The sequence below is a fragment of the Rhinichthys klamathensis genome, unplaced genomic scaffold (genome assembly GCF_029890125.1).
Source record: "Rhinichthys klamathensis goyatoka isolate OS25496 unplaced genomic scaffold, OSU_Roscu_1.1 h1tg000165l_1, whole genome shotgun sequence".
Lineage (NCBI taxonomy): Eukaryota > Metazoa > Chordata > Actinopteri > Cypriniformes > Leuciscidae > Rhinichthys > Rhinichthys klamathensis.
The window spans coordinates 4,988,957-5,013,081 of NW_026606697.1; the positions used below are offsets into that span (position 1 = coordinate 4,988,957).

The 24,125-nt window shown below is 39.5% G+C and overlaps 2 protein-coding genes across 2 annotated transcripts; both read left to right on the forward strand.

Annotated features, from left to right (window-relative positions):
* The first annotated feature begins 2,615 nt into the window (after nt 1–2,615).
* Nucleotides 2,616–10,783, forward strand: bcl6b (BCL6B transcription repressor). Its single transcript, XM_056259334.1, has 12 exons — nt 2,616–2,945; nt 3,533–3,588; nt 3,891–4,101; nt 4,972–5,205; nt 6,715–6,861; nt 6,985–7,180; nt 7,708–7,928; nt 8,010–8,113; nt 8,206–8,346; nt 8,663–8,793; nt 8,880–9,017; nt 10,137–10,783. The coding sequence occupies exons 3-12, from the start codon at nt 3,899–3,901 to the stop codon at nt 10,284–10,286; spliced, it is 1,665 nt and encodes a 554-aa protein (XP_056115309.1). The 5' UTR covers nt 2,616–2,945; nt 3,533–3,588; nt 3,891–3,898; the 3' UTR covers nt 10,287–10,783.
* A 3,309-nt stretch (nt 10,784–14,092) lies between these two features.
* slc16a13 (solute carrier family 16 member 13) lies at nt 14,093–23,569 on the forward strand. The gene is made up of 6 exons (XM_056259335.1): nt 14,093–14,268; nt 17,932–18,173; nt 18,288–18,431; nt 18,508–18,764; nt 19,535–20,060; nt 22,997–23,569. Exons 2-6 carry the CDS (start codon nt 17,939–17,941, stop codon nt 23,305–23,307), a joined length of 1,473 nt encoding a protein of 490 aa, XP_056115310.1. The 5' UTR covers nt 14,093–14,268; nt 17,932–17,938; the 3' UTR covers nt 23,308–23,569.
* Nucleotides 23,570–24,125: the final 556 nt, after the last annotated feature.

Below are 24,125 nucleotides of genomic sequence, written 5' to 3' on the forward strand. Positions count from 1 at the left end.
TTTGTGGCCATTAATAAGTTTTCCCTCCAAACTCTCCATAAACCGTGTAGTGAGTGAAGAAGGTGAGGTAACTTTCCGCTTGTTTTTAAGCTATTGGAGACCTACATGAGCCCCCATATCCCCTGTCTCATTCTCCTGCCTGCTTTATTGACGGATGTCCTGCGCAGGCGTTTCATCCCAGTCTGTGTGTGTGTGTGTGTGTGTGTATAATTGTGTGTGTCTCAGAGGAAGCCTTAAGGGGGGGCAGGGGGTGTTCCATAGTTCCTGCACATCTGCGGGCTGCATTTCTCTAGGTGTCCCTTGTTTTTCGGTCGTGAGAGAGGGATATCACCCATATCACTTTTTTTAAAACTCTCCTATTTCCTTCCGCTCATTGCCCATAACAAGCTTCCCAAAGCACACACTCTCCTGTCACAGGAAGCCAGACAGAGGTTTCCGGCAACCCTTGAGAGAGGCAGGTGAGGCCTAATGTGGCCGTACTTGCTGACCTGGCTGCATTCGCTGAGTTGCTTATCTTTGATCTGAACAAAGGTTGTGCACTTTGTTTAGGCCATGTTTACTGTGCAACCTGGTTCAATCAATCTACACAAAATTACTGATAGGAAGTTAACTTCTAGAGTCATTTGAGATGGCCTACTTAGATTGGAAAAAAAGTTAAATGAAAGCGGCATGTGAAGTATATGGCAACCCTACTCTGAATGTGTCCTCTGCATTTAACCCATACAAGTTAGTGCACACACATTAGGAGCAGTGAGTAGTGAACACACACAAACAGACTGCAAACCATGGACACACACACTCACACACACACGGAGCAGTGGGCAGCCATTATGCTGTGGCGCCCGGGGAGCGATTGGGGGTTAGGTGTCTTGCTCTAGGGCACCTCAGTCGGTTCCTGTCGGTATTGAGAATCGAGAATCGCAACTTTCGGGTTAAAACCCAGACAGGAACACATAGTGTCGGCCCAGATCCCGGCCATATCTTGTGGATTCCACGCGTAACAGATGTGGGCCCGATCTGGCCCAACACTATGTTGCTGTCTGGGAAGTCTGATTCTAACCATCAGGTCACAACTGACCCCTTAAAAACTCAGTTGATTTGGGTTCAATACTCATCCTGCAATTCTAGTGTTGAATGATGCCTCAAATTGTGTGTTGAAGAGACATGTGAATGTGTATACACAAAGTTGCACAACATTTTAAATGATGTTTCACTAGACAAAGTTTTGGGAGGAGCACGTTCAAATAATCAATCCAATTAACTTGTCATCAAGAATCATCATGACTATCCCATCAGCATGAGAGGAAGCATAGGCACTCAGTCCACTCTCCTACAATCCTTGACAGTTTTTCAGCATCCCTCCACCAGACCGACTCCTCACTCTCGGCTTGTTCCTTCCACAGCCAGGAATACGGGGGGAGTACTCTGGGATCGGGCCAAATACCGGACATATTATCTCCTCGGACAGCACGCCAAATATGCATACCATTTATTCTATCTGACTTATTTGTAAGTGTGAACTCGTGAATGATGGTCACAACACACAGTATATCACACTCTTCTGCGAATGTAGATGTGTAGCCCCTGACCAATCTGAGTGCCTATGATTACCCCGTCCACCGCCTACAATGGGCACACATGCATCGAAACTTTGACATAACATGGACGGCCGTGTACGTGTGCGCCGTTTACCTGGGGAACTGACGGCACCAGGATCACTGTGGGACGACGACAAGCCGGTGGAGGGAGTGTGATGATCTGGGAAACCCTGGGTCCAGCCATTCATGTGGACGCAAAACATCCCTTCATGACACTGGCGTTCCCTGGTGGAAGTGGCTCTTTCAGCAGGATAAAGCACCTGCCACACGGCACACATTGTTCAGGAATGGTTTGAGGAACATGATGAGGAGTTCAAGGTGTTGCCCGGCCTCCAAACTCCCCAGATCTCAATCCAACTGAGCATCTGTGAGATGTGCTGGACCAACAAGTTTGATCCACGACGGCTTCACCTTGCAACCTACAGGACTTGAAGGATCCGCTGCTAATGTCTTGGTGTAAGAGGACACCTTCAGGGGTTTCATAGACTCCCTCCTTTTTAATGCATATATATTAGAAATTTAGCTGAGACTGGTATGAAGTTTTTTCAAGTTCACTTAAAAATACATATTACAGCGTTATTGCACAGTCTGATCTAATGTTTGCCTTGTGGACTCAAGCTTGTCAGATGATTCCTTTGGGCAAACCATAAGAATGAAGTTGATGTATTTGCGCAAACTTCCTCTGAGACGATTTCCCTCGTCCTGGACAGACACCGGGTCGTGCGCGTTTGCTTTGGTTTGCTGAACTCCTGGACAGTGTTGACAGGACTTCTGACCCGTTGACAATGTGCATAAACCCACGCAAACGACACACTCTCACACACACAAACCTACATTCCCTGGATTCTTCACATCCATACAAACATTTACAAAACACACACACCACGCATCAAAAAGCACTCTACCCACTTTCCTGTCATCATTAAACACAAAAGGGCTCTAATACACAACTATAAATACTGACACACGGGGGCCTGGAGCCTTTTCCCGCTGAGCTTCCAGCGCGTGGGCAGAGTTAGGAAGGTGGAGAAGAGGATTCGGGATGGTGTTTTCCCACCCTGATCAGAGACCGTCGACATCCCGCATTAAGTCATTATAAGAAACGCCACAAAACTGATCTGGGAGCAGTGTGAAAAGGCAGCTTAACTAACACAGGAAATAAACACCCTGACTGAATGAGACTTCCTGCACGGCGTTATAAAGGATACTCTCTCTTAGGTCAGACTGGTCAGTTTTCCAGAGACACGTTTGAGTGAGAGAGTCTAGACCGCGTGTGTGTGAACCTGGGATCAGAAGAGAGGAGCTGTAAGAACAGGGCGGTGTGTGTTCTCGTCCCTGCTGGTCGGGGTGAGTTCTCAATTCAGTCTTTTTAATGCATATCTATATTGTATAGATGTTTCTTGCAGACAAATATTTTGTACTTCAAAGTTTTACTTAGTTTTTCAAATATGTGATGCTTTGGATTATACGTTTTGATGCTCAAACCACCTGCAAAATGTGGGAAAATCCCTTTGCATCCTTATGCTCAACTAAGGAGGTGTTATGACTGTGGTTTAGGGGGTGCATGAGGCAAAATACTAATAAATGAATGACAACGTGGTCATTTTTTCACTGTCCACAAATTTTTTACTCTGAATTATTATGATGTGTTTAATTTTTAAAAGGCTGTCTGGAGTTTAGTAATTTTGTAATAATTAAGTTTTATAAAGTTTTACTGATTTGCTAATTAAATATTTCCGCTGCTAACTGAACTAATGCAATAGTCAGTGCATCACAGTTTTTATTGTGCATGATATTTTATGGTTTTGCAGAATGATGTATCAGTAATGTGGTTCATAAAATGACATGCATGTAAAAAAAAAAGATGTTTACTTTTTTACTTGTTATTAAACTTGGTGCATGTGAGTTACAATGATTTATTTTTTTGATGTCAGGTACGAGTAGGGAGCTGGCCTCCCCAAATAAATGCTTCTGAATCTCATTTTGCCAGGTAAAAATATTGTTATGTTTACTAAACATATTTTATGATTACTATAAAGCTTTACAGGACTGTAATTCAAATAAGTAGACTATATTGTTAAATCAGTTGGATATTGTTAAATCAGTTGGCTGTCAAATTATTTGGTTTTTATGTTTATATATATATATTATATTAGCCTTTATTAATATCAATATAGCTACATATTTTAATTATTTCAATAATTTTTTGCTAACTGGAATATAATGCAAAATATTATCTGTAGAGCGTAATTATTAGAAAATATTATGTTTACAATATTCTTTATGAAATAGCCAAATAAATGCAGATGGAAGAGGAACACGGAAGCCCCTCCGAGCACGTGATGGAGGTGAAGAAAGGCTACATTAAGGAGTTCACCCGCCACTCCAACGACGTGCTGCTGAACTTAAACGAGCTGCGGCATCGCGACATCCTCACCGACGCCACGCTGCTCGTGGGGTCCGCCACGCTGCGCGCGCACTGCGCCGTGCTCATCGCATGCAGGTCGGGCATCTGGGAGTGCCAGATCATTCACTTTCTCCCGCCCCCCTCCGCCATGTTTCCTGTTTGTGCCAAGATTTGTTTTTTTCTGAAGACAGTTAACTGTTAGCTCACTCCTGTCCTGCATGAGATCATATTCAGCCCCGCGGCACACACACTGCTTTTGTTTCACAAGTAGCCTATTGTAGTAGCCTACTATTGTAAGCAGATACGCTTTTGTATGGAAGGCCAATCCGCCACAAAATTCCGAAATTATGACATAAAACGTCATAATTGACAAATAAAGTCACAATTATAAGATTAAAATGTTGAAATTATGACAAACATTAGAAATTATGACAGTTATAATTTTAACTTTTTCTCATACTTTGGAGAGAAATTCGAAATTATACATAAATGCCAAAATTATGACGAAAAAATGTTAATTCTAAAATGGTCATAATTATGACAGTCATAATTTTGACTTTTTATCTAATTGAGATAAAAAGTTGAAATTATGAGAAAAATTAAGACAATAAAGTAAAAATATGACTTTTTATGACTTTAAAGTTAGAATTTCGACTTTTGTCATAATCTCATTTTAATGTCATCATGATTATGACTTTTAAGTTATAATTTCGTTTTTCCGCATCATAATTATGACAAAATTATGATTTTTTCATAATTTTGACTCATTGTGATTATGAGATAAATGTCTGATTATGATTTAGTGTCTCATAGTTTAGATTTTTAGAATATATAGCTATAAAGTATAATTTACAAAAGCATGATTTGAGTGGAAATGGTCTTCCACGTTTGTCAGAGTTTGCAGTCAGTTGAAAGTGTTTGTATCCCAGTTTCATTACTCTTTCTTATACATCTGTTTTCCCACAGTGGATTCTTCTACACTCTGTTCTCTCGTCGAGCGGCCGGTGCCTGCGGTGAGCGGGTGTTTTCTCTTGCCCTGCCGGAGGGCCTGGACTCAGGCAGCGTGTCTCTGCTGCTGGACTTCATGTACACCTCCTGCCTCCCTCTCACGCCCCACACAGTCTCTGGAGTGCTCGCCGCTGCCTCCTACCTGCAGATGGAGCACGTCGCAGAAACCTGCCGAGCATTTATCCAGCACAGGTGAGACTGAACACCAGAGCAGCTCAGAGAAGGAAGCGCACACAGAACACTGACAGCGATTTGCAGACAAAGATTTCTGCTGACATGAGTGACAATGATGCTACAAATTTAAACAGAACTCAACTTTATGCAAATAACCAACAATATGATGCAACAATAGCCTGTACACTCTTAAAAATACAGATTCTTTATTGGCATTTTTGGTTCCATGAAGAACCTTTAACATCCATGGAACCTTTCCATTGCGCAAAAGGTTCTTTAAAGTGAATAAAGGTTCTTTAGATCATAAAAGGGAGGGAAAAATCGTTTTTTTGTGAGGCAATGCAAAGTTTCTCGGGGAAACGCAATAGATTTCGTGTGGGAACGCAAAGTTTCTCGGGGGAACGCAAAGTTTCTCAGGGGAACGCAAAGTTTCTCGGGGGAACGCAAAGTTTCTCAGGGGAACGCAAAGTTTCTCAGGGGAACGCAAAGTTTCCTGGGGAAACGCAATAGATTTCGTGAGGGAACGCAAAGTTTCTCGGGGGAACGCAAAGTTTCCCGGGGAAACGCAATAGATTTCGTGAGGGAACGCAAAGTTTCTCGGGGGAACGCAAAGTTTCTCGGGGGAACGCAAAGTTTCTCGGGGGAACGCAATAGATTTCGTGAGGGAACGCAAAGTTTCTCGGGGGAACGCAAAGTTTCTCGGGGGAACGCAAAGTTTCTCGGGGGAACGCAAAGTTTCCCGGGGAAACGCAATAGATTTCGTGAGGGAACACAAAGTTTCTCGGGGAACGCAAAGTTTCTTGGGGAAACGCAATAGATATTCTACGAGGGAACGCAAAGTTTCTCAGGGGAACGCAATAGATTTTGCGAAGGGACGCAAAGTTTCTCAGGGGAACGCAAAGTTTCCCGGGGAAACGCAATAGATTTCCTGAGGGAACGCAAAGTTTCCCGGGGAAACGCAATAGATTTCGTGAGGGAACGCAAAGTTTCTCGGGGAGCGCAAAGTTTCCCGGGGGAACGCAATAGATTTCGTGAGGGAACGCAAAGTTTCCCGGGGAAACGCAATAGATTTCGTGAGGGAACGCAAAGTTTCTCGGGGGAACGGAAAGTTTCTCGGGAAACGCAATAGATTTCGTGAGGGAAGGCAAAGTTTCTCGGGGAACGCAAAGTTTCTTGGGAAAACGCAATAGATATTTTACGAGGGAACGCAAGGTTTCTCAGGGGAACGCAATAGATTTCGTGAGGGAACGCAAAGTTTCTCGGGGAACGCAAAGTTTCTTGGGGAAACGCAATAGATATTTTACGAGGGAATGCAAAGTTTCTCAGGGGAACGCAAAGTTTATCAGGGGAAATGCAATAGATTTTGCGAGGGAGTGCAAAGTTTCTCAGGGGAACGCAATAGATTTTGCAAGGGAACGCAAACGTTTTTAAACATTTTTTCCTCCCATCTCACCTTCATTGCTTTACAAATATTTGTTTGAACTATGTTTGCATAAATAGACCAAAAGTTTGTTCTTTTCTCTGCAGTGAAAGGATCGCTGTGAGTCCCTCTTTGATGGAGCCAGCCTCCAGAGCGCCTCTCGGTGGAAGATCCCCTCCTGCTCATCCCACCATCTTCTCCTCCCCCTCCAGGCCCTATGCTGAGGCAGAAGATCCCATCCCAGACCGAGCCAGGTAAAAGGCTTATAGAGGGAATGTCTAATATTATGTGTTTGAATGCACTTGAAACTTCCACTATATCCCATCTCTAAATTGGTTATCAAAAGGTAATAAAATACATCAACTGTATATCTACAGGATTCCAGGTGAGAGCTTTGCCTCGCTGGATCCAGGAACTGGCCTGATTGCTATCCCCAAGTCTCAGACCCTAAAATTAGAGGAATCGTCTCCTCCACCCCCCTCCACACCATCCCCAGACAGTCCTTCCCAATCCAGCGGGCAGCCCAACTCTCCTGCTGAGTCCAGCGGCTGCAGTCTCTCTCCTCAACTAAAGGTGTGCATGTTTATGAATGATTTATCTGTGCACATTATTATTATTATTTTTTTAATTCAGTCTTAATCTTTAATCAAATACGTTAACCTGCCCTCCCCCTCTAAACAAGTGTGTCACGGCAGAGGGTAGGACTAAAAATCCTGACGTTCACCCCCATTTAGTTAGCAACGCCCAACTTCTTACGATGCAATCAATTCCTGAGAATTGCTGTAAGTTCCCGAAAGCAGAACCGCACACGAAAATCAGCAACACGGTTTACACGCACTAATCCGTCTCTCTCACACTGTACGACGTGACAGACAAGTAATCCAGTCCTGTTCTGTTTACACAGCGTTTGTTTTCCGAGAATGTAGTTGTGAGTCCTGAAAATTTACGGGTGTGAGTTCAGTTAAAGAATACGGTTTTCACTCCCATAAATAACAGAACTGTGTGTGTGAATGTAACCGTATAAAGGACTCAAATAGGGCTGACAACTGTATTCTGTTGCTGTGTGAACGTGGCGTAATTGTAATGTTTCATCCTTACAGAAGAGATCTGAATCTAAACCTACTCCTGACCCAAAGGCCTGCAACTGGAAAAAGTACAAGTATATTGTCCTCAACCCTCTGTGCGCCACACCTATAAAGGAGGAGGGGCCTGGAGAGGAGGGTCAAGCACAAAGCCACGCCCCCTTTGTCAGTGATAGGATGGAAGATCCTAAAACAGCGAATAACATTTGGACAGGGGAGGAGCCTGGAATGAATAATAGGTGTGTTTAGTCTCTTTTGACTGAAAGAACTTCTGATGTAACTGATTAAAAATGTATTGACCAATGTTTTGTTTCATCTAGGAAAAGTTTGCATCTTCCGTACAATATGTCACAGCAAAAATATCCCCATCATGTTGTGGACCGCCGTTTGCAACCCCTGACCCTTTCTATCAGTGAGGATAAAGGTCAGTGAGCATCTCTTAGCTTTACTATGACTAGCTGTGCTTACAAAAATAAACAATCTTATCTTATTTTTCATCCTCTTCCTTTTTAAAAGGTCTCTGCAGTCCTTATGTTTGCACCCAAATAGCCAATCAGAATCCTTTATTGGGCCAACATCCAATCAAGTTTGAGAACCTCCCTGCACAGCTCAGTTACATTGGAAATCAAGGAACAAACACAAAACCTTCCTGCTCAGGTGAGGTGGTTGACTAATGTTGACTGTAAAAAAAATATTGTTGGTTTAACTTAAAAAAGTGAGTTAGTTAAGTTCATCGAAATTAAAAATTTGGTTTAATCAGCAAAAATTCAAAATATTATGTTACCTGAACCACATTAATTATCTAGGTTGATTTGACAAAAGAAAAAAAGTTGTAATAACAAATCATAAAAAATATTTTTTTTACAGTGTACAACAATTGTATTTCTGTATGCACTATATAAAATAAAGTTTATTATTATTACTGACTTGTATCTCATTCCTTATATCTCTCGTACGCTCTCGCTGACTCCAGGAGACAAGCCTTACCGCTGTAATGTGTGCGGGGCGCAGTTCAACCGGCCTGCGAATTTAAAGACTCATTCCCGCATCCACTCGGGAGAAAAGCCCTACCGCTGCGACACATGCGGCGCCAGATTCGTCCAGGTACGTCTGCGCAGGATTGCATGTATCACTCTTGTTTTTGAGCATTTCAAATGATATTCTTGAAAAATGCATGATGTGTGTTGTAGGTCGCTCACCTGCGCGCTCATGTTCTGATCCACACCGGAGAAAAGCCGTACCCATGTAACACCTGTGGAACACGCTTCCGACACCTGCAGACGCTGAAGAGCCACCTGCGCATCCACACCGGAGAGAAGCCGTACAGCGTCAGTATATTTTAACTTATAGATTTTAATATATTTATAAAATTATGAATAAAAACTTTCCATCGTGTAGGTTGTTTTCTTCACAAAATAAGACTAAAGATTTTTTAAATTTTAGATATATATTGATTTTTCTTCCCTATTGTGGAGTATATCAGAGTGAAACAGCTTTTCGAACAAGAAAAAATGTAGGGAGGGACTTGATTTTGTCAATCGTGAATTGATTGGATTGTGGTTTGCTATTGGTGGATCTCATGTGAGTGACAGGTTGCCCCGCCCTCGTGCCAGTAAACACATCATCAGAGAAGAGATGTCGCTGCAAGAGGGAGGGGAAGATATTTTGATTAAAGATTACGAGGGAACATGAATGAATGCAATAAATACTGCAATCTTCCATAAAAACAAGAATTAGCAATTTTGATTTTAATTTTAATTTTGATGATGACTTTAACTTACAATTTGCAAAGGAATGGAAAAACATTCAAAATAAATTCGCAATTTTCTGTCGCTGTTTGGATGTTGTAAAACTCTCACAGATTTAGCAGACAACATCTGTCACTGGCCATAATTCTAACCTTGAAATCGAGGATTATGCATAAAGGAATGCATACTTGTGAAACCGATAGAATTGAACTGATAGTCGTAGCGTGTCTTTGTGGCAGCTCTGTGGCCGGTTGCATGAACTGCTGAGGGTAGTCTTACAAGTCATACATTTTTTTTACTTTAAAACTGTTCATAACTTTTAATTTGATACCGAAAAGTAAGATTGATTACTGCTAGTTAGTCCTAGTTCTTGAGACACAGTCTTAACACAATGGCTATGTTTATGCAACTGACCTCTGGTGATTAAGGGATAATTTAAGTCTTCTTCACCAAAATGAATTGCATATCATATTTTTTGAGAGTGTGTGTAATGCTAGAGCAAAACAGACACTACTTTTGGAATCAGCCTAACAAAATGATTAAGAGACAAGTAGGTTGAATTTAATTCAGCAAATGATGCAGGCCGGTATAATATGTATATTTTATTATGATATATATTTATTTATTATTATTTATGAACTACAACTTTAAATTACGGTATGCTGAAATCTCACTCTCTGTTCTAATCTTTTCTTCCAGTGTGAGAAATGTCACCTGCACTTCCGTCATAAGAGCCAGCTGAGGCTCCATCTGAGACAGAAGCACGGCGCGATCACCAACACCAAGATCCGCTACAAGGTTCTGACCGACCCGTACCAACCTGGACCCACCCTGCTGCAAGCTGGCTGAGGGACACGGTCAACATCGCAGGCACCGTGGCTGTATGCTCACTCTGAAGATCCAAACGTTTAGGCTGAAGATTGACAGATCCATGAAACAGTATTGTAAAGAGTTTAAAGAGGTGGAGTGCTGCATTCGAGGACAGCTTGACTCAAATATACCAATGAATGTAGTCTTCCAAGAATGCAGCACTCCTGCACTAGATGTGCTGACTGTTACCTTTATTATTTGTTGAAATATTATTATTTATTTTGCTTTGCATACTTTCAGCTTCCTCATGCTATTTAATCATATTTTATGCTGTTGCAACACGTATTTTGTCGTCATATTGGCAGGGGAAATGGTGCATATCATTGTCAAAAAGTAAGTATGTAGCCCTGTTCAGATTGTCATCGTTTCTCGGGGGAAACACTAAATGAGTTGTGTATTAGCATGACTAATCATTTTACTAGTCGGCAAAGTATCCAGGTCAAATGTTAACCTTATGTAAATAAGAGGTTGTGTTAACATTTGTTTAACTGCTAATTTTCACATTGGTATAAACAAAACAAAAAAATCCATCATTTGGAAAGATAAAACGCAAGACAGAAAAGCATTTAAACCATTTGAATGCTCACGCTTTATCACCGAGGAGCCATGCATATTTATTTTTCCAGACATACCCATGAGAAACAATTGCCATCCGAATAGGGATTAAAGGTTTGTTCACACCAAGAGCAATAACTATAAAGATAACTATAACGAAACCTATTTTAGCGTTTAAACCAGCGCACAATATCGTTCTGTTTATTCTGCAGTTTTGTCGTCTGTCGCTTTAAATGCTCGAGCTCTGCTCGAAAGCAGGATGGATTCTGATTGGCTGTCAATGTTTTTATTGCTGCTGCTCATCATCAGCTTCTTCCAACGACGACCTCGTGGCACTGTGTTGTTATCGTTATAGCTGTTATATTTTATATTTAGAACATTTTTTTGAACTATATGTTTATCTATATCGTTATAGTAGGCTAGTTATCGTCCTTGGTGTGAAACGAGCCCTAAGACAGTAAAATGAATCAGGTGAATTGATAATGCTTCAGTAGCCGAACGCTAACGTTACATAGGGAAGGATATGGAAGATTATTTTTGCTGTTGTGATTTAAAGATGGTTTGTGGCAGAGTGTGAAGATGTTTATTAGGAGTTCAGATTGGAGATGTAAGGGCTGAATGAAGGTAAAAATGAGTTGATATTAAAAGTTGGATTCTGCAAGATTGTAGGAAAGATTATGAAGGGAAGACGGGTAAAGAAGAACAGAAGTGCAATTAAGCATGTTTGAGAAAGAAAGGAATGAAGCATGTTTGAGAAAGAAGAGAAAAATGACTTGTTATGATTTTTTATTAATCAATATGCTGTCATTTTAATATCTGTTTATTTATTATTATTTCTTTATTAATTGTTCTGCCCAAAATAGTGTTCTTATTTGAATCCATTCTGGTCCAATCACCAGAATGTCAAACTCAAATATAACCTCTTAGTTGCTTAATATTTACCAGTTATTTAGTATTGTAATGTACTAATTTAAAAGGCCTGGAGCCTATTTGTGTTTAAGTAACAAGATGAAAATTTGTAGAGAATTAGACTCTCAATGTATCTTTTTTTAATGATACTTGTGTTTAAGAGGCCATTTCAAGATTTTCATGATGTATTATAGTTTCCGAGAGTCCAAGCAGGTTGAGGACTCACTAGTCAAACTAATATACATGTAAAGAAGAGTGATGATGATGAGGATAATGATATAAACAAAATTGAATTGCGCTCTTTTGCTGGACAAAGACAAGACCTATTTTATATAAATTAAAGTTAAATTAATTTCTTGTTATTGTGTGTGTGTCTGCTGTTCTCATACAATCCTGCTTCTTCACAATCACATGAACAGTGGGAGAGTCTCACAATTATAAAGTAGTCAACTTAGTAAGCAGCATATAGAAATGTTTCACTACACGTTCAAATCTAACTTGCCTAGAAGAACAAAGAATTCACCTCTTAGCCTTTCCTTCCTTCGATTAGCTCACAACTGTGACCCCTCGACTCACCCTAAAGCGCCTCAGCTTCTCTACGGGTGCTGCTGAAATACGAACAATGGAGCGACTGGCACCTGTTTCCGGCCTTAAACAAAAACCGGCCATGCACACACACACACACACACACTACCTGTCCGTCCATATGTGTAGTTGTGTATGAAAGTTTTACCACTTAAAGGGATAGTTCTCCCAAAAATGAAAATTCTGTCATTAATTACTTGTTGAATTATTAATTTCATGTCGTTCTAAACCCGTAAGACTTTCATTCATTTTCAAAACACAAATGAAGATCTTTTTGATGAAATCTGAGAGATTTCGCAACGACCACTTTGACGCTTCAAAAAATTCATAAAGAAGTCGTAAAACTAATCCATTATATGCTATGAATTGAGCGGTTTAGTCCAGTGTTTTTCTGAAGAGACTCGATTGGTTTATATGATGAACAGATTTAATGTAGGCTTTTGTTTACATATAAACATTGATCAACTCACACATCAGATGTAGTAAAAGCATGTTCGCTTGAGGTGTGACAGAGTTTTCATTTTTGGGTGAACTATAACTATAAGGGTCAAACATTCACTGATGCTCTAGAAGGAAACATGATGCATTAAGAGGAGGGGGGGTGAAAACTTTTGAACAGGATGAAGATGTAAAAAAAAATCTTATTTTGTATAAATATCAATTTTTATTATTTAGTACTGTCATTCGGAAGCAACAGAAGATGCTCGCATGTTTCTCAGAAGACAAATTAAGAACAATTTACCTTGATCTTCAAATTCAAAAAGTTTCCACCCCCCGGCTCTTAATGCATGGTGTTTCCTTCTGGAGCATCAGTGAATGTTTGAACCTTTTTTAATAGTTGTGTTTGAGTCTCTCAATTGTCCTCAGTGTGAAAAGATGGATCTTAAAATCATACAGTCATACAGTTTTGGAAAACATATGCAAAACATATGCAAAAAATATGCAAAAGATGCAGGAAAACTGGTAGAATTTGCAGGATCTGGAGGATTTTTCTGAAGAACATTGGGCTCAGGACAAACAAGGGACTCAACAACAAACATAACAAAAACGACAAGAACAACAACAAAAACAGCCGTGGATCATCCAGGTAACGACACACAGTATTTAAGAATCAAGTACGTTAACGGGCTCATTTTTATAAATTCAAAAACTCTATAATTTTTTTGTCTTGGAGAATATATAACTATATACATCTAATTCAGGACAGTATTAAATAAAAAAAACATGCATTTTGTATGATTCATATATGTATTTACACAGTAGGCCTATGCATACACACACACACACACACACACACACACATACATACACACACACATATATATATATATATATATATATATATATATATATATGATATAATACAAATACACACTTTTACTATTGTTAAAATATAGATTTTACTCTACATTCACATTTTGTCCCCCCCACGTAAACAACTCTGGGCTGTTTTAATTGTTCTTTTTAGCATTTTTAAAGTGTTTAACTGATATAATAGCTCTAACCATTAACTGAAACTATCGCTAGAGGGCCTTTAGTTCATACCAGGCATAGAGAGCGTTAATCTTTAACAGTAACAGTTAAATGCATGACAGAATACTGAATGTGCTGTTATGGTCGACTTACTGGAACCTAACATTGCACGTGTAGTTCATAAAGTGATCGATGTAGACTATGTTCTTGAATATTTTTTAAACTTTCTGCTAGCTCGTGAGCGCGCTCTGGAGGCGGAGCTTCGCTGAAACTAAACCTGCATGTTGTCAAGCAGCAGGTGAATTAATGAATAAGTCGGAAACCACCATCGACATGTGCTTACCAATATTTACCGGTTGTCTATGCATTTAAAAAGAAGATGTTTATGATTTGACCTAATCATCATGACTCGAAAGGAAAAGGGGTGATTGGGTTATGGGTAAGTAACGACTGATCTGTTCTGGACACATTCACCTGAAACAATCGCATTTTGAAACGGATACCATTTTACGATATTTTACTCTAACAAATGATTGTATATTAACTTATATGTCATTCAGTAAGCAGCAATGTTACACGCTGTTTGTCTAAAATGTTTAGTGTTTCATTGTAACCGATTGTGACACATCTACTACTGCCAAATAATGTTTGTGTGGTACGTCCACAATACAAATATATACCTAAACTGTAATTACTGTAATTAATAACACATTTGGTCTGCAAGATCAAGTTAATCTGTTTGCGTTTGTATTGATCGATATTAAGGGCATCAAATCATGAATAAATCGTGTCAATGACACTGTAAAATCCCGTGTGCTAAATATTAACAATGCTAGCGACACAGGATTGAATGGGTGAGCTACGTCACTGCACAACAAGAGTGATTTCCTGAATATTATGTATTGGTGCGTTACCTAATTAATATTTATAAACCATATGGTTGTTTGATTTGCATTGGGCGTGTCTTCACGTGTGAGCAGATTTTTTATTTATTTTTTTACATTATCTAATAATAAATGTTATACATCCGGAGATCGAGTATGTAGGCCTACCTGTAGACCGGTATTTTAAAACTTAGATTTAACATCAAGCAACGATTAATGATTAAAATCATTTTAATTTACATATTTTTCACATATTTTTTTCATAATGTTTCTCATCATAAATGTACACGAGCACAAATTAACATCTGACAATATTTCACAGGTCCTCAAATTTTATAGTACATTATAAACATCTGTAAAATAAAAATATTCAAGTGCAGGGATGACGTCACTTTGTAGGCCAACCTGCTGTTAGCATCACCTGTTCCTTCAACAAAAACCCAATAGGATTTCCCCATAGGCTTTTGAATTATTGCTAAAAACAAGCTCTGTGATCAACAAAAGTTAATGATTTCACGATTTTTTTTTTTTTTTTTTACAGATGAACAACTTTTTGAAGCCTAAATGCAGTCAGAAGTAAAAAGCTAAAGGCAGACTACCGGTATAAACTAACTACACCACCGTCTCACGAACTCAACGTCACCATCACTAAGCTTCCGACAATTCTCTCAGTTTTATCAAAAAACATTTTCCTAGAACGTGTGAGTTAGAATAGTTTATAAGAGCACAATTATAACCAAAATGTGTTTACCTGTTCGGCGTAATGACGTTTAATCTTCTCAACTGCCTCTGTAGTCCCATTTAGCCACTTGTTAGCAACCGCTTTTCAAGACACATAACAGCTTTAAAAAATCACGAGTGGGGTACCGTAATATTGATGTATTTTATGTTGTGGAATAAAACGTGAAAGTGTCTTGAACTTGTTTTCACCACAGACCTCATTTCAGCCATTTAACCAAAACCCCATTCAAAAAACCCATTGACGATGGAACCGGAAGCGCTGAAATGCTAACTTGCCTACGCGTTTTGGCCTACAAAGTGATGTCATACATGGGTAGAGTTATGAGTAGGGTTAAGTTGTAGTTGGACATACTTCACACTCCACCCATGGCTCTGCAGTGAGCAGTCTCTCAAAATAATTTGATATAAACGTGGATATAAACGCATAATGGCGTTACGTAATAATCGTCACAAAACAGCCTGACACTAATTTATGCTTTTTTTTTAATGATTATGTTTGCAGTTCCTTTTTTATTGTGCAATATTTATGCTCCTGCACGGGCACATTGAACATTTGAAATGGAGTTTCATGTTTGGTTGCAAAAAAAGTGTTAACTGTAAACATTTTAGTCATTTTAATAAAACGTGATGCTAAAATAAAATTATTTTAATAAAAAAAATATATATATTACCATCATATCAACCATTGGTCACCGTGCTTTCTGGATATCATTAACTGCATAAATCAAGTGCATAGGGGTGGAAACTGACCCTGCAAAATAATATTTGTTCTTTCACAGTACACTACAAGATGTAGAAAAATTATGGCAAAAATACCATAAAGGCCAGAATTAAAATTCAAGCCTATATCGACCTGCAATGTAATGGAAAAAATACCTAAAAATGATCTAACTGGTTAGTTATACACACATAAAATACTTATGTAATATGTATATGTAATATGAAAGTATTTTTTACAGTATAATTCAAGTTTAGTATAATAATAATAATAATAACAAGATGTGCTTTTTTGATATTTGTAACCTAGAATCTATTTAATTTCATTATTTACTCACTTTTAATAATAGTATTTTATTTTGTATATACAGAATGATCACTATTTTATGAACAGCAAATATTTTAATGTATTTTAAGTTGGTAGGACATTTTGTTTTTCTACCAATGTTTTAATATTAAAATAAGCTCAATTTAATCTATCAATTTAATCTCAATTTAATTTAAAAGCGATCAGATTTGGATTAGATCAGATTTTGAAATCACTGACAGTTCAGAGTCCATCTCATGATCAACATTTTTATTTCGGGACTACATTCAAAACTTGACTTGTTCGAAATAGCAGTAATCTATACTTGTGTGTATGTGTTTATTAGACATCCACACAAGTATAGGGCAAACCAGGACAAGAACTGACACCTGACTGATAAATGAATATAAAACATCTTGGTTTTAGACTGTAAAGCGGTGTTTATCAGTGAACAGGCAGGTTTAGTTTCTGGGAAATGTTAAAGAGACCATGAACCGTATGTTAGAGACCGATTATTTGCCAGGAAACACAACCCTGTGTAGTAGATGTCAAAATTTTTAAAGGTTAAACTGTTTTTAATTTTTTTATTTTTTTTATCTGTGAATTTTGGGCTATTTGGGTTTTCATGAGGTGTTGTTTCAAACTAGTGGAAAGAAAACATCCAAAGTACACTTTTAAGTGTTGCTTCATCTATTTGCTTCTGTAGATTTCAATTACAATAAATATCTTTAAAGGCCGTTTTCTCAAAATTATTTTTTTTCTCCTGCACTGATCTCCATTTCAGCACCTTTACATACACCAAACTTTACAGTTTTATTCATATCTATATTCTGAAGGCTTTTACTGAGGGGTTTACATATGTAATTCGCCTGATTTTATACAACATTTTATTCCATTTTATTATTTGCTGGCTTTTGAGTATTTTCAGATTTATGGAGTGATAAAAAGAAAAATCCTTTATTTCTAATACGTCAATAAAATTTAAACAATGTTTTTAACCTGGCTTAATTCAGTGTTCAGATTTTTTTCTTCTGGAAATGTATGCAAATTAGTGCATATTTAAATTGCCTCATTTTCATATTTAGATCTAACATTTCATACACAAGGCATACACAAGGCAGGGCATAGTTGAGTTGCGTTAGTAGTGTGTTGAAACTTGCATTATGGGAAGGTGCGTGACATTTCCAAAACATGCTTGAAGCGGTTGACCAATCACAACGCACTGATCCAGCCGACCAATCAGAGCACACTGCGTTTTTCAGAAGGAGGGGCTTCATAGAGACAGGAACTAAACAGAGCGATACTGACAGACTGGGAAGAGAGGTGCTGCAACTGTGAAATATGTGAAAAATAATGTGTTTTTTGAACATTCAAGCATGAAAACCTCTTCTAGTAGAGCCCAAAAACAACATCTAGACTTTCAAATCATGGTCTCTTTAATCTGTCTCTTCAGTGCAAAGATGGAAAAGCCCCAAGAGAGGCAGGAAACGCAGCAGTCGTCCCCGCAGATGGCGGCACCTGATGGGGGTTGGGGCTGGGTGGTGGTGGGGTCTCTTTTCGTGACATCTGCCCTGGTGTTTGGGATCATCCGCAGTCTAGGCGTCTTCTTCGTGGAGTTTGTGCAGTACTTCGATGAGAGTGCTCAGGCAGTGTCTTGGATAACATCCATTGGGTTGGCCATGCAACAGCTAATGAGTAAGTTCATATGCACAAATTCATTCATCATGACACATGTCTTTATCAACCAACACAATATGGTAAAACCACATTTTGTCTTGGCACATGTTAACTGCGCATGTCCACACACAGGTCCAATAGCTGCAGCCGCATGTAATGTGTATGGAGCTCGTCCAGTTGTTATGATGGGAGGATTCCTCTCAGGCCTGGGATTCATTCTGGCTTCCCAGGCAACATCTCTTTTGCATCTTTACATGACCATGGGATTCATTTCAGGTTGATGCTCTTGTAAACAGTGTCCTTAATATTAGCCAATTCCAGGATCCTGATTGGTGTTGTTTTTCTTTGTCAGGTTTAGGCTGGGCACTGGTCTTCACCCCTACTGTTGCGTCAGTGATGCAGTATTTCACCATGCGGAGATCTCTAGCCATGGGCCTGGGCTTCACAGGCGTTGGTCTGGCCTCTTTCGCCTTCTCCCCGCTTTTTCAATATCTAGTGGAAGTTTACGCTTGGCGTGGGGCGTTGCTTATCCTCGGGGGCTTCAGCTTCAACATGATCGCTTGTGGAGCTCTCATTCGACCTCTGGGGAATCCAAAAGTTGTGGAAAAGGTATGTGTTCTGATATATAATTACATTAATATATTGATAAATTGAACAATTCATAATTGAAACATTAGAATTATGTAATTATATAAATTTTTTATTTAAAATAAATTATTTTTATTTATTAGGGGTGTAATGGTACACAGTAGTCACGGTTCGGAACGTACCTCGGTTTTGGGCTCACGGTTCGATACGAGTTCGGTGCATTTACATGTCCGCCCAACTAAATCCCCCCACCCCCCACGGCACAAATCACATTGCCAAATGATTTTGTCTCATTATAACAGCGAAAACAACTTAAAATACTCTGTCATTTATGGTCATAGATAAGAGTAAGACATAATTTGAAGCTGTATGGTCTATTTTTTATTTTTGTTCACTCACAATAAAAGCAAAACATTGGTTTTTGTATAATAAAGAAAACAAACAGGATGTCGCTTTCTGCCGTCCCGGTTTCCTTTCCGTGAGGTTCGTGGAGCGCGTCACCAAAGTGAATCGAAACTCAGCGTATAGGCTACTAGCAAGCTCTTGCATGCATCTGAACTCTTGCTTTGCATTGGTGAGTAGATCATCTCTTCTTCTGCTCTTTTTCCTGTTATGGCGGATAGCAAACACCGTTGCATTACCGCACGCGCCCCCCTCTGGACTGGAGTGTGGATCACCTGTGACTGACTGTATTCACCAAACCGTGACGTTTCGGGGACTAAAACATGTACCGTTACACCCCTAATATTAATATTACAGTGATTAATAATTTCTTTTTGTCCTTTTCTCAGACTGAAAACTCGACCAACCTCAACAGATGCTCTTTTTCCCCCTCCCGTATCTACGAGTGTTTTGAGCTCTCCCTGCTGTCACACCGAGGCTTCCTCACTTACGCCGCGGCCATCACCCTTTTCAATGCGGGCTACTTCATCCCCTACGTTCATCTGGTGGCCCACAGCCGTAACATTGATTTCACTGAGTACCAGGCGGCCTTTGTAATCTCTGTAACCGGTGTGGCGGATATCGTGGGCCGCGTAGCCTCCGGTTGGGCCTCGGATCTGGGCAGAATGCGGATGCCCCACATGCTGGTGCTGTGGACTGGGTTACTGGGCCTGTTTCTGATGCTCATTCCCGCTGCTGTGAGTTACTCAGGACTGCTCGTTGTCAGTGTGGCCTATGGCTTCTGCGCAGGGGCGATGACGCCGCTGGCCTTCGCGGTGGTGCCGGAGATCGTAGGCATCGAGCGAGTGCTGGGAGCCCTCGGTCTCCTGCAGCTCATTGAGAGCGTTGGAGGGCTGCTGGGAGCACCACTGTCTGGTAGGAGCTCATAAGATGATCACAATCCTTTTATTTAAAGAGGACCTTATTTTGCCTTTAATGTTTGTTGTAGCACTTCTCTTCTAGAGCTGCATGATTGATCAGTAAAGATCGCGATCTCGATTCAAACACCCACGGGATCTTATTCCTAAATGACAACGATTAACCCGTGTTTATTAAACGTTGTCAAATCTGAGAGAGAGCAGAGAGTGGAAACCCAGAGAGAGCAGTTGTCATGTATAAGTGTGAAACAGCTTCACAAACAGTCTTTTCAACCACACAGTATCTGTTACAAATATTCATATTATCACATAAAAGTTTATTGTTCGGTTATAAACATCAATGTCTGTGGTAGCGATCAAAATAGAGCAAATCCCCTTTTGAAAGTATCATGGAGCTTCAAAATACGATTGTATCGGTTACATTGTTATGCCACTGGGTGCCGATAAGTGACTGTTAAAAATGTATTTGTCATTGAATCATTCATTCAAGAGATCCGTTCAAAAAGTGAAATCTTTATTCAACGGAGTCGTTGAATCGTTCATCCAAACCTATTTTTTAAAATTAATTTTAAAATATTCATTCTAATTAGTTAAACATTAAAGCTGCAGTCCGTAGCTTTTTTTGGGTTAAAAATATCCAAAATACATATTTGAGAAAATACATTACTAGCCAGTGTTCAGTGTTGCCTTAGCTCGATTCAAAGGGGGTAAGCTTGTAATAATGTTTTTAACTCCAGTGGTACTGGTGGATTTCCGCGGGAGATTCGAGCATGTCTTTGCGTCATTACGTCACATCTGTACACACACATCTGTACACATAAAGAAGGAGTCTCGGCTAGTAGGCTATATTGCGTGTGAGGATGCTGGAGGTGGAGATTTATAGCCTTTTCTCACAGCACTTGATATAATTAAACTTATCAATTTGATGGTGGATCCAGAAAGGTTCAAACGACAATCACCAGTGACAACAGATTCACCCGCTGTAAAATGCAAAAGACTTCGTTCGGACTTCGGAGTGGCTACAGAAATTAGAGACTGCAACAACCGGCCCATGCTAAAACAAGGATACATATCGGAAGGACATTACATGTAGTCACGCAATGCTTACGTTGTTAACATTAACAATTTGAGAACAAAGTATAATTTGCACGGTTTTGCGTGATATGATAACTTATAAGCGATTGTTAAGGCTCGTACACGAAGGACGAATATCGGCGTGCGTTATTCACCAGCGTTTTTCAACACGTTTTTTGTGTTCACACCCAAGCAATTTTCGCTGACGATGAGCCGAGTGAACATGCAAATTCATTCCCTGACATTAGATGGCGCCCATTTGCTCTGCAATACCACTCCATAACAGTTCTCTTTTATCAAGATTTTTGTAGTCGCTGTCGCGTTTGTCATATAGCTCTTTATGTTCCGACACCAACGAGACCAGCGGCTCTACATTCATCTTGCCTTGCATCTTCCTCGTCTTATTTCTTCCCGGCAGTGTAGACGCTTGGCGTATATCTTCTTCGCCGTTACGTATGTGTGCTCGGCAAGACCGTTTTGTGTTTGAGCGCCCCCAAGTTGTGTTTTACTGTAACTTCAGAAGCTCCAGACATGTGAGCAAAAGCGCCAATCTCATTGGTCGTATAGTTTTGACGCGGCGCGTCAAACTAAAAAAACGAACCCGAGGCGTTTTTTTTTAAAAATGACGCTTTTACGCGTGCCGTTTTTCGTGTCGGTGTGCACACTCACATTGGCGCCCTTTGTTTAGTCACGAGGCGTTAAACGTCAGCGAATATCGCGCGCGAAATTCGTCCCGGTGTGAACAGGCCTTAAGACTTAATCAGCACGATTTACTGCAATGTCAGAACCAGAACAAAAGTGGATGTTGCTTACTTGTTCAGATGACATTTTCCAGTGAAAATTCTTATGTTGGTCATACTTCCCAAAAGAATAATCTGTGATTCTGAATGCATCCACAGCGGCGCGGTGACTGACAGCCTCACAGTCTCCTCAAACACTGTTCATCCGTGCTGTGCAGTGCCGAGGGGTGTTGAAGTGCAACTCACGTTAAGTTGATAATTCCGCGAATGACTGCAATTGCAGATTTCGAACAGAGATGGCGATAAAGAGGAAAAACGCTGGACTGCAGCTTTAATTAAATCAATTAGATTGCAGTAATTAATATTTTGTTTGAACCTACATTTACTACATAAAATGTAGTAATTTACATGTAATTTACATGTGCATTAAAAAAAAGTGCAACCCACAATATGGCAGAATAAGTCCCGCCTTCTATATAAAAGAGCCAATTGCCAATTGGTAAAGCCACTGGAGCTGCTGTTAGAAACAGTCAGTGTTCTGAGATGCGCTTAAGGATGCACATGCGCATTTTGTCATGACTTGAGCATTTAGAACCTAAATTTATGAAACAGTTGTTGTGAGATTTCATTGATGATTAACTTGCCTTAAAGAGACTTTTGTAGCACTCTGTTTAGTTCCCGTCTCTATGAAGGCCCTCCTTCTGAAAAGCACAATGTGCTCTGATTGGTCGACTGGATCAGTGTGTTGTGATTGGTCAACCATATTTCGAGCGTGTTTGGGAAATGTCACGTCCCTCACCATAACTGCGAGTTTCAACACACTACTAACTCAACCAGGTCCCGCCCCTTTATTTTGCGTATGTGACGTGTTCGTTCCTGGAAGAAATCTCAAGACTACATTAGAGGCGTTTCAGGGATTCAGAAACAGTGACACTGATATAGAGAAGAACTGTCTTTGTAACTTTGCAGACCTTTTTCATGCTCAAACAGCAACATTACACATTTAAGACAGTTGAAAATGAAAAAAAAGCATAATCGGTTAGACCAAATTGATACAGCTTTTTAAATTCCCAATCAGCATTAAAATGATTGTTCCATCTCCATTTTTTTCCCCTCCTAGGCTGGCTGAAGGACTACACTGGAACATACACAGCATCTTTTATCATTGCTGGTAGTTTCCTCGTGTTAGGTACGTTGGTTACAATGACTCTTCCCTATTTCTGGTCTTGTACGGCCCCTCCACCCCCATCGCCATCAAAGAAGAAGTCTCAGGATTGCTCCATTGAAGATGGACTACTCAAACCCACTACCTCGAACTCAGAAAAAGAGTTAAAGATCTGTTCTAAGAGAGATGTTACATATCCAGAGCAAGAGCGAGAAGAAATACCTCAGGAAATTATTCATCTGACTAAATTAAAGGAAACATTATGATTTTGTGATGTTAGAAAATACCGAATGGTGGTAGAGCTAGTTTTTGAAAGGATATTTGCATTATTTCAAACAGGATATACGCAAATGTTTGTATTTGAATCTAGGCCAAAATGGTTATGAAATGATCCACTAAAAGTTTTACTGCAAAATGTGGTATAAGTACAAATTAGTGTGATTTACCCAATGCCAAATAATATATATATATATATATATATATATATAGGTGAAATTTGCTACTGCTTTTTGGATAGTAACAAGACAATCCAAAGGATGTTCTCAGATGTTGAGAGTTTGAAAAGCTGCAGTCTGCCGAACTTGTAAACTTAAAAGTGAAATACAAATCTGTCTTAATGTCACAAATATTGTTCATTTAATGATTCCTTTAATAAACAAGTAGACATACACCATGGTAAAACCATGTTTTTTGGAGATGCTCTCAAAGTTATACAATAGGACAATATCAGCATAAATCTTCATCATGACATAAATGTAATAAAGTAGCTTTAATTAACATTGAAGACGAGCAATATTGCTGTTATTTTTGATTATATAACAGTGGCAATATACAAACACCAGCAGCTGTGCAGGGTTATTTTAGTGTCATTGAGATACTTTTATTGTTTATTTTTGTTAGTATATATTTTGGTTAAATATTTTGGTTTCTCTGGCGAATGTTTTGCGGCGTTCTTTGCGAGCGAATGCAAAGTTTGTCGGGGAACGCTAAAATTTTGCTAGAGGACACAAAAGCATTGACATATATATATATATATTTCCTCCCATCTCATGTTTTTCCCGCTCACCATGTCCCTTTTGGGGCT

What these genes read in the sequence shown, in the direction of transcription:
- slc16a13 (XM_056259335.1), top strand. Translation starts at nt 17,939, where the DNA reads ATGGAAAAGCCCCAAGAGAGGCAGGAAACGCAGCAGTCGTCCCCGCAG. An exon ending in GGCCATGCAACAGCTAATGA is followed by an intron (nt 18,174 to 18,287) that starts GTAAGTTCATAT and finishes GTCCACACACAG; the next exon opens with GTCCAATAGCTGCAGCCGCA. An exon ending in GACCATGGGATTCATTTCAG is followed by an intron (nt 18,432 to 18,507) that starts GTTGATGCTCTT and finishes TTTCTTTGTCAG; the next exon opens with GTTTAGGCTGGGCACTGGTC.
- bcl6b (XM_056259334.1), top strand. Translation starts at nt 3,899, where the DNA reads ATGCAGATGGAAGAGGAACACGGAAGCCCCTCCGAGCACGTGATGGAG. An exon ending in GCCGTGCTCATCGCATGCAG is followed by an intron (nt 4,102 to 4,971) that starts GTCGGGCATCTG and finishes GTTTTCCCACAG; the next exon opens with TGGATTCTTCTACACTCTGT. An exon ending in TTCTATCAGTGAGGATAAAG is followed by an intron (nt 8,114 to 8,205) that starts GTCAGTGAGCAT and finishes CCTTTTTAAAAG; the next exon opens with GTCTCTGCAGTCCTTATGTT.